The sequence below is a fragment of the Leuciscus leuciscus genome (assembly GCF_965113295.1).
Source record: "Leuciscus leuciscus genome assembly, chromosome: 9".
Classification (NCBI taxonomy): Eukaryota; Metazoa; Chordata; class Actinopteri; order Cypriniformes; family Leuciscidae; genus Leuciscus; species Leuciscus leuciscus.
Window position 1 is genome coordinate 19,135,375 of NC_138733.1, and position 13,010 is coordinate 19,148,384.

At 37.1% G+C, this 13,010-nt stretch overlaps 1 protein-coding gene across 1 annotated transcript in view; it reads right to left on the reverse strand.

The window, feature by feature from the left end:
* sik2b (salt-inducible kinase 2b) overlaps positions 1-13,010 on the reverse strand; it is a 37,688-nt gene that overhangs the window by 17,064 nt on the left and 7,614 nt on the right. Inside the window, exons 4-6 of the mRNA XM_082179626.1 lie at positions 6,765-6,926; positions 2,581-2,705; positions 1,953-2,076 (exon numbers count right to left, since the gene is read on the reverse strand). Of these exons, the coding sequence (XP_082035752.1) occupies positions 1,953-2,076; positions 2,581-2,705; positions 6,765-6,926 (411 nt within the window). The remainder of the gene's footprint in view (positions 1-1,952; positions 2,077-2,580; positions 2,706-6,764; positions 6,927-13,010) is intronic.

The window sequence follows — 13,010 nt, forward strand, 5'->3', positions numbered from 1 at the left end:
AGGAGCATTTAACAAGTGGGCTAATTTAGCTAGCATGTTCTTGCGATGCATTTCCAAAGTACTATTTAATAATTGACACACTATTAAAAAAAGAATGGTGGAACCAATGATAAAAATATAACAAAAGAAATTCTAATAATCTTGTCAGTAAGTATGCTTGATAATCAGTACCATATTAGTGATATTAAAGACTTTGTTTAATAGATTTATTAATTGCTAATTTACCATATTTTTACATAAAATTTTTACACTACTATTCAAAAGTTTTTGGTGAATAGGATTTTTTGTTTTAAAGAAATAAATACTTTTATTCAGCAAGGACACATTAAATTGATCAAAAGTGAGAGCAAAGACATTTATAATAATACAAAAGACTATTCTATTTCAAAATAAATGCTGTTCTTTCCAACTTTCTATTTCTCAAAGAATGAAAAATGTATCACAAATGAATCAAAATTCCTGAAATGTTTTCCACAAAAATATTAAGCAACACAACTGTTTTCAACATTGATAATAATAATAATTTCTTGAGCACCAAATCAGCATTCTGAAGGATCATGTGACACTAAAGACTGGAGTAATGATGCAGAAAATTCAGCTTTGCCATCACAGGAATAAATTACATTTTAAAATCCATTCAAATAGAAAACAGTTATTTTTAATTGTTATAATATTTCACAATAACTTCAAATAAATGCAGCTTTGGTGAACTTCTTTAATGAAACATTAATGAATCTTGCCCAACCCAAACTTCTGAACGGTAGTGTAGATGACCTTTTTAGCGTTGTCTAACATTCACTTAAATTTGACTTTTAAAAACACAAAAAATTTAATTTAGCAAATCTCAAAATGAATATACACATTATAATGTTGTGATGCCTAAATTCACTTGTAGCATTTAACATTTATTGGATATATTTGGACAAAAACAGCAATTAACTGGTTTATTGGTATCGACCAGAACTGTAATATCAGTGCAACCCTACCAGTCAACCTCACTAATAGACTATTCGGTTACATCAATGACTACGTTTACATGCTGACAAATATCGGGTTATGGTCGGGTTAAGGTCACTATTTGGGTTTCTGAAACATTCGGAATAACCCGTTTACATGCGTGAGCAGAGAGAGTTACTCCTGTATACATGGAATTTGTAATCAATTGGCAATATCCCGATGTAAACGGCGACGCACGGTTAGCGTCTGGACGTACGGACAACGTTAAGACGCAATGTGCGTCATTTCCGATTCTTCTTCCTGTATCCAAAGGCAACAACAACAGCAGCAGCATGCGGATAATGAATAGTTCGGGGCAGATAGCGATCGCCTTTGTTTGCGCTTTCCTCCTCGCTCCAAAAGTGTGGTGCTGTGCTGCGTCTCGCCATGTTTACCTCTACTTCTTGTTTACTTCCGGTATACTGCACGCGGGGTTTTGTATGCGCCGTCTCTACTCAAAAGACCAAGATTCCTTGCGAATAGAACATGCGCAGAACACAAATCAATGTTCATTTTGATGGGGATATGCCGATACGCGTTTACATGACCAAATATTCGGGTTAGAAAAGGGGTACCCCAGGGATAATATCCGGGTTTTTAAAAACCGGGATATGAGCATATCCGGGTTTTTGCCGGTGTTTACATGGCCGTGCGCGACCGGGTTATTGCTAATATCCCGGTTTTGAACGGGTTATTGGCTGCATGTAAACGTACATGATGTCTAGTTTACAAGTTGACCCTCATTACTAATTTCAAAGGGATATGTTCCATTGCTCAATGTCTCTGAGCATTTAGAGCCATTCCTCTTTATCCAGTCCAGACACACACAAACTGTAGCCAAGCACTTATGGAATGTTTTAATTGACCAGGCTTGAATTTCATGAAAGAAAAAAAACCAGCAACTGCCGCCAGAAAACCTCTCCTGGTGGACTTCGTGCTCTAGGAGAACGTCTCACCTTCTGTCATGAAGTAAGGGATACGGAAACGGCCCTCCAGAACACGCTGCCGCAGGACGGGGAGAGAGGGCCCATCGAAGGGCAGGGCACCACACACCAGCACGTACAGAACCACCCCCATACTCTGCAGGAACACACACACACAGCTTCAGCTCAATGGTGAAAAACAAGATCATAATGTGCAAATGTACAGGTGGCATGTGGCATCACTTGCTTCCCCTCATGTCGTTCCAAACCTGTATGACTTTCTATTTTGTGGAACACAAAGTGAGATGTTTAACAGGAGGTACGTGCTGCTCTTTTCTCATTGTATGTGAAATTTTCACCTTATTAAATTGTCATATGGGTTTGGAAACGACTTGAAGGTGAGTAAATGATTTCCAATTTTTGGGTGAACTCTTCCTTAATGGCAGTAAAAAGCGAGCAAGAGAGATTTCACATGATCTGATCTCTATCTCTCTCACACGAACTGCAGGGTGTTTGGTTTACGCTTTGACGTCAGTCGAGTTCTCAAAGGTTGAATAGGTGGTAACACAAACAACTGTCAGCTGACTTACTAATCATTTACTGTCAAACACACTGCAGTGTGAACGTGCACGGATACATTGGAAGTGCAGAGAGGCATTACCCAGATGTCTAGCTGAGGTCCCTCATACTGCTGTCCCTCAAACACCTCTGGGGCTGCATATGGAGGACTCCCACACCATGTGGCCAGGGGCTTTCCCGACTGGAAGAAATTTCCAAAGCCAAAATCTGCAAACACAAAAAAAACAAAAAAACAAAAAAAGAGAACTGTGAAATAAGAATGAAACTGACAGGCTCGGCTAAGCCTGTGCTCAATATTGATTGTACTATCAAGGTTCTCACACCAAGTGACCGTTGAACTTTTCCAGTTAATCATGACTGGTCTGTTTAAATAAAGACTAAACTCACTAAAAAGAGATATTTCTAGCTGATTTTCTAACTTATTGAAAACATTGTGAAATATTTTTACAAAATATTATTACAATTTAAAATAGCTGTTTTCTATTTTAATATATTTTAAAATGTAAATTATTCCTGTGATGGCAAAGCTGAATTTTCAGCAGCCATTACTCTAGTCGTTAGTGTCAAATGAATAGAAATGTATTTATTTGAGAGAAAAATAAAATTAAAATTAAATGTATATGTTTCATGACAGGTAAGATGCTAATTACGGTTAAATGTTCTCATTTTACCCGCTTTTGGCAAATGTGGAAAAAGGTGAATAATGGATCCTGTAAGTGTGTGGATCATTTGTCATCAATTGTCAAGAGTTGAGAAATATAATATCCTTCCAACTGCATACCATAATTTCTGTGCAAAATCAGTTTACTGATGAACCAGAGGTGCAATGTTTGCCTTAAAATTACCCATGCCTCTGACAATACAGACACTGCAAAAACATCCTTCTCCAATATCCTAAGCCAAAAACACATTTCCTCCAGACATCCTCAAAGCTCACAGAATTATGCTTTTGCAGCCCACTTCTTTCTACTTTGATGACTAATATTAGTGTTGTACTTACTGAGAGGCCATAACAAAAAAACAAATCATTCCCACACAAACTTTGCTGTTAGAGTGTAATTTGCCTGTAGTACAGTCAGACAGCATTATACATATATATTTCAGATCCCATTAAATCAAAAATAGAGTTTTGTGACTTAGCCCATGTGTGTTATGTATGAGATCATCTAGATACAAGTGACCATTAGATAAAGCATTTCAAATTTAGTCTTCCTCTTCTGAGAAACAGAGCCAAAATACAGATGACTCATTCTGCACTACAGATTTTTGTCCAATCAAATGCCATCCAGAATGAATATATCAGTTTCTCTAATACCGCCTGCAACTGACTAGAAAATAGTGAATTATGTTCATGGCTGTGACTTAACTAATACGTAGTGCCTATTTTGTAAAAGGGACAAGCCCTTTAAAATGTTTCATCTGAACTTCCTGTTTCACTAGGAAATACATCAACACAGAAACGAAAACTGAACTCAAACTATTTTTTGATGAAAGGAATAAAACATGATTCTGTGACTTGATTTACACTTTGCCTAAGAAGCTGTAACACTGTGAATGACCAGAAAATCAGACTGCATTACATAAGGGCACTTAAAATTTCAAAGCGACTAAGTTGACATTATACCACACGATGTCTACCGACAAATTTGTATAACATTCAAATTGGACAACATTCAATGAAGGAACAGAAGGATGCTAAGCCAACACACAGGCTGAGCAGCATCTGTAACAGGGCTTAGTGGATCATGCCGTGCAAACCCTGAAGACGGAATCCGTCATCACCACCTCACCCTTGCTTTAATGGGCTGGAAAAGCTTTACAAAGTGCTCTGAGATTAGATACAATGGCCACCACTGCCAGAAATCTAAGACAGTGGTGCGAGACGGCCAAATATGGCTTCAAATATGGCTCTAAGACAAATCTGATACTAATAGTGTATAATAGTCAAAATTAAAGCATAGATCACAAGTCAGTATTTTTCATAACATTGTGCAAATGTAAAAGCACAAACCTGAGTAAGTTGTTTATAACAAATAAGCTTATAAACAGATCTAACTTAAAACAGGGGGAAAAACAATCATGATTATATTATGATAATTTCACCCTGAATTACTAAATCCACTCTTATAATTATCCAACACAGTACACATTTTCTTAAAGGTATAGCGGAGGATCTTTCCAAATTTTAGATAAGACCCGCCCTCTCCACTTTTTGAAAAGTTTGATTGATTCACCAGAATGATTGACAATTAGGAGGACCAATAGTATAGGTTACCCACCAGGAAGTAAAACATCCTCCGCTATACCTTTAATATACGTGTATGTTTGTGAGTGTGTGTATATGCACATGTATATATAATAATTAAAATATAAAATAATAATATAAAATTGTATTAATTACATAACCTTACATGTATTAAAATGTCAAAGTTTTAGGATGTCAAATCATCTGATTTCATTTAAATTCCAGTGAGTATCGAGAGTTTGTCTATAATCTGAGCTTCGCTGACCTCATAAAATGAAAATGTGAACCTTAAGGAGAGATAAAAAGCAGCCGTGGTTACATTACACTGTGACTGTGATGTAAGAAGCCGGTATGATGAGTCCATATCAGTTGAGCTGACCCACTTCATGAGTTGAATGCTGAGCAGGAGGAATTGACGTCAATGCTCTAGGCAGTACAGCGGCAGACATTGCAGGGTGAGCCTCAACATTCAATACAGGAATCACTCAATATCATCCGGCCCCAGAGCTTAACTCCTGCAGCTTGGAAAACAGTGGCTAGTGCCATATTTACAGGCAGGCAGACCTGATCTTTTTGTTACTTTAAATAAAAGCTTTTATTGAGGTCAATAACTCTGGCTCTCATAATTTCGTTATGCAGTGGACATGCGTAACACACTGTGCATTAGATTTGTGCTGGAGGTTGGTTGCGTAAAGATCTCTGGGGATCCAATCCTAACCATTTTTGATCCGGTTTCCCAATCATTGGCCAACCCCAGGAAGTCTCCCACTCCCACAGGTTTGCTCATTCAACACGAATAAAAACAGATGTATACTCTTTTCTTGCTTCAAGCGTTGACATTTTAATCTGTCATATAATCACAATGAAAAATCACTGTGAAATGAAATATATATATATTGCTCTGTATACAGTATGGGAAAGGGTCTTCATGGTTAAAAGATTAGAGTTTCACAGTGTCTTCTGCTTCATCAAAATGTCTTTTTTTTTTTTTTTTCATGATGACACAGGCACAAAAATGTTTGAAGTGGAACATAAAAGGCTGATGACCTTTCTTTGAGTGACCCAGCTCCGGCCATCTTCTAAGAGGCTGACTGTGCATCAGTGTGAGGACTAAAGTAAAAAGGACCTTTAACAAAGCCTTGTGGGACACCTCTCTGTGACTGGCCACTGCATTACTTGCTGTGCAAAACATCCCAATCTACCATCATGACAGTGGGGTTTGGGCAGAAAGCAGGTTGAGGTGTCAGGAAAACTGACAGTGTTTGGTCTGTGTTTGAATATGTGTGCACATATGTGTGTGGGAAGCTCTCCTTTCACGGAGAGCCTTGGATGGCTGCGATACTCAGCGTCTGGCTCACTTTATATTGCAAATTGCAAATGAACCTTGGTCTGCATGTATGGCTCAGCACAGAATGCACCTGTGTCCTCTTGACGCAAGCCATGGCTTTGCCAACTGAGCAGTACCTGAGTCATCATCCTGAGCATTACAGCTTTGATTATATAAACTGTCCATCACACCCTATAATTAACTATAACTATTAACTCACAAAAATGTAGGTGAAAAATGAAGGCAAGGAAAACTCCCCCCAAAAAAGTACCAAACCATTTTGACCAATTTTCAGCTGTTTTGTGGAGCTACAAACTTCTATAAACAATCTAGAGTCTCCAAGTCAGTGTTACTGATACACACACTTTTTTTGTTGTTGCTTTTTATTTGTGTATTTACTCAGTTGCACGAATGAAAAGCATTAATAAAATAAACCAAACTAAATTTAATATATTTTATTTGTGCATGTATTATATTATATAAAATGATAAAATATATAGTAAAATATAATTCATTATAGCCATAAAAAAAAAATTGGGTAAATAATAAATTGTTTTATATTATTATTTATAATATAATATAATATAATATAATATAATATAATATAATATACAGCAGATAGCAGTTGTTTTTTGTATCAGACTAGTAATGGTCCAAAGCCAAAATTTTGGATAGTGTAACTATGAACTATTACCAGCAATTTTGATGTTCATGTGTCCGTCTAGCAGCAGGTTCTCCGCCTTCAAGTCCCGGTGAACGATGTTACGATTGTGGCAGTACTCAACAGCAGACAGAATTTGCCAGAACTTGCGTCGTGCCTCTGGTTCGCTCAGCCGTCCATGCTTGGCTAGGTAGTCTAAATAAAGAGGAAGTGAGGTTAACTAAACAATCACAAAATACACAATCAATTAAACATTCTGCATTGGTACTGTAGTGTAATATGGGTCATAATAAAATGTGACTGGACAAAAAAAAAAAAAAGCAATAATTTGAAAACCATGACCACACGTTGTACCGGGAAAGGCTCTGGTGGTGTGGTGTGGCTAGTGGCAGAGATTGATGAGCCACAATAAGGAGGCTCTGTGGTGTGTGAGTAGGGTAAACATCCCCCGGATGGTGTAATCATGTGGTCACCACACCCTAAAGTGCTGGGTCAGCCCCTGGGCCTTGGCCCATGGCCAAACCTACAATCCTCACACATTCCATTCCATACTCGCCCTGGGATTATACTGAGGTGGGTTGGCAGAGCGACTGTGTGTACATGGCAACATGTTTAAGGCGTCATTCTCTGCATAAGTTGTTTTTCTAATAGCAGGGGAAAAAACTATTTTCAAAAACAGACAGTTATTTATGATTGCAGAATTACCTTGCATAACCTAGTCTAAAGAATAGAGAAGAAAAACATGGGTTACTAAAAAAAAGCCACATTGTGTCCACATGTCATTTAATAAATTTCATACATTTGCTGTGTGATGCATGCATTTAAAAGAATGTATTGTGTGCAAAGAATGCATATTAGCTCTAACCCATCTTATTGCATTTGTACAGGGTTCACTTTTTAAATAAATATAATGGTATATGATATTTGTATAATATTCCTATAATAATATAATACTATTAATAATGATATTATAATAATAGGGAACAATTTATCTTAAGGGGACGTAGTTAAACGTTACTACATGCACTTACTATAGTAATAACAGTAAATTATGCATAATTGCAAGTAACTAACCCTAAACCAAACCGTAATTCTATAGTAAGTACATGTAGTTCAGAAACTCATTCACTACCAAGTACTTATTTGAGGAAGAACAATGTAACCATGTCACCTTAAAATAAAGTGTAACCTAATAATACATCTTATCTATTATATACATTGTAATATTACTACAATAATAATACATTTACATTAATACCAAATGTAAAATTTATTGAGCAAACCAATTAGATAACAGATGCAACATTCTGAAATTGTGCTCCGTTTTAAAAAACATTTTTAGGGGTATGTTGCTAATCAAAAAGCACACCTGACATAGGAATGTCTCATATTTGTGTCAACTGGCCAGTGGGAATCTACTCCGAGATAAGGTGTACATACACTCTGCTCTATACCCCTCAACCCATCTGTAATCAACCCCACTAAAACACAGACTGTGGACTTTGGCCAACGGAACACAATATAAGTCTGGTGCCAGAATACCAGGTACATTGATGCTTGTTATCCATGCATTTCTCTTCTTCTGTTTAGCCATGTGAGCATGAACAAGATAGACCTGAAAGAGCCTGAGTTGGCCGGCTGACCTTATAAAAGTTGCTTCGACTTTATAAGTTGTACAACCAAACTTCCTCTCCACTGTCCCTTCCAAACCAGAGCAGCAGTCACACCACAGTTGCATGGACTGACTAACTGAAGAGGCACACGAAAAGGAGAAAAAGCATTTCCTCATCCCAGCAAGATGCATTATCTGAAGGGCTTGTGTACTAGGGGTTTTAAAACATGAACTAGCTGAACCTTGTCCTAGCAGTATTGTCACTTACAGATAGGGTATATTAGGTTCAACATCTTTCATTCACTGAAATAAAAGATCTAAAATGTTAATAACAACATGTTTGTTTAATAAACAAGGTATTTTAATACATTTTAAAAATCGAATATTTCATATATTCTGCATATATAACAGTTTTAAAAAAAAAAGGGAAAAAAAAAGAAAATAAGAAATAAAGAATAAAGATTAATACTCCAAAGAATACCATGGTATTTTATAATTCTTCTTTACTTAGATTTCCGTTTATTTTAAGCTTTTTAACATCTTTAAGCTTTTCACAATCTTTCTTTTGCTGTGTGACTTTTTTTTTTAATATATATATATATATATATATATAAAAATATCTATAAACTAATTAAAAAAGATTTCAAAGAGTCTCTCAATTAATGAGGTCATACTAACTAAATATATAATAATCAACAAATAATACTTTAATGAATACCATATTAAATAAAAAATAAATTAAGAGTATTAAAAAATACTATGGTATTACTACTACTATTTTCCGTAAGTGGATTCCTGCACGCATATTAAACTAAATTAACTTGAAACACAAGAATACTCTTTCTAGTGTCAAAAATTATCTAGACAGGATTTATGAATTTTCCTATACCACCATTACTCATGCTAAAACCTAAAATTGACAGACTATGAATAGAGCCTGAGGGTAAAAGGCAAGGATTGAAACGCTGAGGGCAGACACGGGTGTCAAGACTGATCATCTGACATGTTGAAAAAGAACCTTTTCTCGAGCTCTGTATTTTTCTAAAATATGCATGGCCTACATTTCTTCTCTCCACTTCCAAAATTCAAATCAATGTCCCTTAGCTTTCCCTCTCTCTCCTGCTTTGCCTGTGCGTTTTGCAGCTCCTGCTTATTCGAAGTTGACCCAGTTTCCAGGTCCCTCTAAAGCTTCGGCTCTGATCTGCGGTGCTGGTGGAGCAGACAGGCTCTCGTGGTGGGCTTCTGCACTGCTAAGCTCCACCACGGGGGACCAAACCCAGCACTTCACAACACCAAATGCTGCTCTCTCTCTCTCCTCTTTTTTATCCATGTGAAGATTATCTGATGGAAGTGAGTGCCTGTGTTATGTTAGGATAGCTTAGGTTTAGTGTGAACTAATTGGGTTCTGTTTTGTGGGATGCAAGCACATCACTCAGTCTTAATTGTTTTGTTTTTTTGATTAACTGAAGACGTTTGGTCTTTTATAGCGATGGAACATGCTGTAAATAAGTTGCATAATCATATTGTGCAATCAGAGAATCACAAAAGCTGGACAACATGGCCTCTCAGTACTACCAGTAACTATATGGTAATCTCGACAAAAACTGTCATGCAAGTATTTGTCATGCTATGTTGACAGATCATTTTATGTTTTTAGTTTTTTTATTTGCTTGACCTCTGCAATCTCATTTCAAATCTCTATGGGAGTTTTGGCTGTTATCTCACCCTGTTGCACACTTGGGCAGGAACAAGTAATTTGGTTTGCCTCAGCCACGACATTCCTCTTTATATCTCTTTCAAAACAGACGCTGTTGTCACATCCAACACCAGGGTCATGCTGTCCACACAACGACGTACACCACAACCACGAGATGGATTTAGCATCACGCTAAATATCTGTTTGTTGTCTAGTGATAAAGCACTTTGCTAGTACAACGTGCTGATTGGTGGCTGGACAAGCAGAATTTTCATGACAAATACGTTTACAAAAAAACAACATATATCCGAAGCAAAGTAGTGTTAAGTAATTTGTCTGTCTACATTGAAAGCAGACATGTTGCACAATGCAGAACAACAGCCAATCTGAACATATGTTGAATATACAGTTTTGGACCAATAGGACTATATACAGGCTATTTCCCGTAAAGTGCATCAAAACTCTAAATGCACGTAGAAAAAAACGGAATCCTTAGGGTAGGAACAATTTCTTGGTAGCTTCATAGGTAGATTTCTTCATATCACATTGCCGTGTACTGTGAAACAGACACTGTTATGTAAGAATAATGTGTGATGATTATGTGAGTTTTCACAGGTGGTGAACAGCAACTGCTGTTACAAAGTCAAAAGGATCAGTCAGTGGAAGTTATATAGTCTACTCTTTGAACACTTTCAAGAATCACGAACAAGGGATTTTTAAATGGATAATTCAACAAAATTGTTTTATTCTTTGATCATTTACATCCATGTTGTTCCAAACCCACATCACTCAGGATTCTCCTGCCTACTCTTTTCAATATAATAAAAGTGAATCACTACAGTGATGACAATCACTATTTGCTGTTCATTTGCTCTATAACAGGCAAACCACTGCATTTTAATCACAATCCAAACAAAGATGCTACATTCATGTAGCATGAGCATAAGAATTTAATTTTTAATTCAAAGCAAAAACAGAATGGTCTGACTTCATATTTGAGAAATGATGCGACATTAAACATACCCGAACAAAACAAAAACAGCAGACCGGTTGAATGAAAACGTAAATTCACTGTCTGACAGTAGGTGGCGCTTATGGAACAACAGCTATTTCTTATTAACACTACTTTATACAGAGGTAAGAGGAAAAGAAAATGACAGTCAGTTCCCTTAAAAGATACATTCATATAAACCCCCAATGCAATATTTATATTTTTCTTCCTATATTTCAAGCATCACTAACAGTGAGCTTGTTGTATCTGGTACAGTATTTTCTCTGCTTGCTGGCGCGTCTGTGTTCTTCTCTTTGCGTCCGTCTTCAGTGTGTCCCGTCTCTGGCCTGTGTTAATGTCCTGTTTACAGACTTCTTAATATTTCCACACAAATTACATTTTGGGAAATGATTGCAATGCAGTTTCTGTGCAAGTCCGGAATAGAATTCGGCCAAAAAAAAAAAAAAAAAGAACAAAAAAAACTGGTTGCCGATCATGTGTTTAGAGCAAAAACAGTCCGGTTCTGATTTATAGCGGGTCGACTGGTGCATGCCTACACTAAACAATATCATAAAAGTGATCTATGTAACTCCTTCCCTGTTTTCCAAGTCTTCCAAAATCCTACAATAGTTTTGTAGGACGAAGAGACAGTAAATTTCTGTCGTAGCTTTCATTGGCATGTTCATGAGAGAAACCGCAATGTCCGATTTGTGAACAAACTGTTCATTTAAAATGATATTTTTGCCATTTTTGCTATGATAGGGCAGTAGAAGCAGTGACAGGAAGTGATAGGAAAGAGTGGAACAGTATTGGAAAAGGACCATGAGCCACTTCCCACAAGGCTATGTTCTTTTCAAATCAGATCTTTTCAAAGATTCGGTTGATCTAAGTTACCTCACTTCAGTCCCCATTCACTGTAAAAGAAAAGCCGGACCAGTACCTTAATATTTTGCATGAAATATTCCTTTAATTTTCTTTGACCTTCAGTTTTGCTCTTAGCTTCCAGCTTGTGTGTCAGACAGAACAGAACTCAAGCAACGGAAAGATAGACAGCTGACCCGTCAGAATATGATCATCATCACTGACACATTTGTTGCTTGTGACCATGATGGTTATTCACACAGACTGTGTTTGTCACGCCTGAGCTAATTTCAGCCTGACCTTTGTCACTATCATCTGAAACCAAGATGTTAGTCTGAATACACACTTTCTCCATGTCAGTGATATGTGGAATTAGGATATTTCAGTGAAATAAGAGGTAGATCTGGCTGTCATCCTGAATCAACAACAAGAGCAACAACAACAACACTATTGAGTAGTTATGCCCATCCCAAAGTGATAGTCAGCTTTGTGCAAATAAACAACAACCAAATAAAAACAAATAAATCGTCCAGATTGTACATTCTGTAAATCATCTCATGTAATGCTTTGCTAACCATCTTGAATACAACAACATTCAGCCAATAATTTATAGATACTGTGGGCCCTATTTTAACGATCTGAAACCTAAGTGTCAAGCGCGAAACGCAAGTAACTTTGTGGGCGGGTCTCGGGTGCTGTTGTTATTATACCGGCGGGATAAATGACTCTTGCGCCCGACGCAAATCTAAAATGGGTTGGTCTGAAGTAGCTTCATTATTAATAGGTGTGGTTTGGGCGTAACGTGAAATAAACCAATCAGAGCAACATCTCACATTCCCTTTAAGAGCAGGCGCGCTTGTTCCATGGCAGATTGCTATTATAAAGGCGGATTTGCCAGGCGCGCGCCAGGAGCGGTTCACAGCCGAGGAGACCGACGTTCTTGTCAGGGTCGTAAAAGACAGAGAAGTGACATTGGGGATGGGAGAAACCCACCCAAATTAGCTTCGGTTAAACAGGCGTATAATAATGTGGGTAAATGTGTAAGCTAGATTTATGCCTATTTTTTCACATCTTCATGGACACAACAATGATTTTCCTCGTGTGTTAATATTTTTCCTT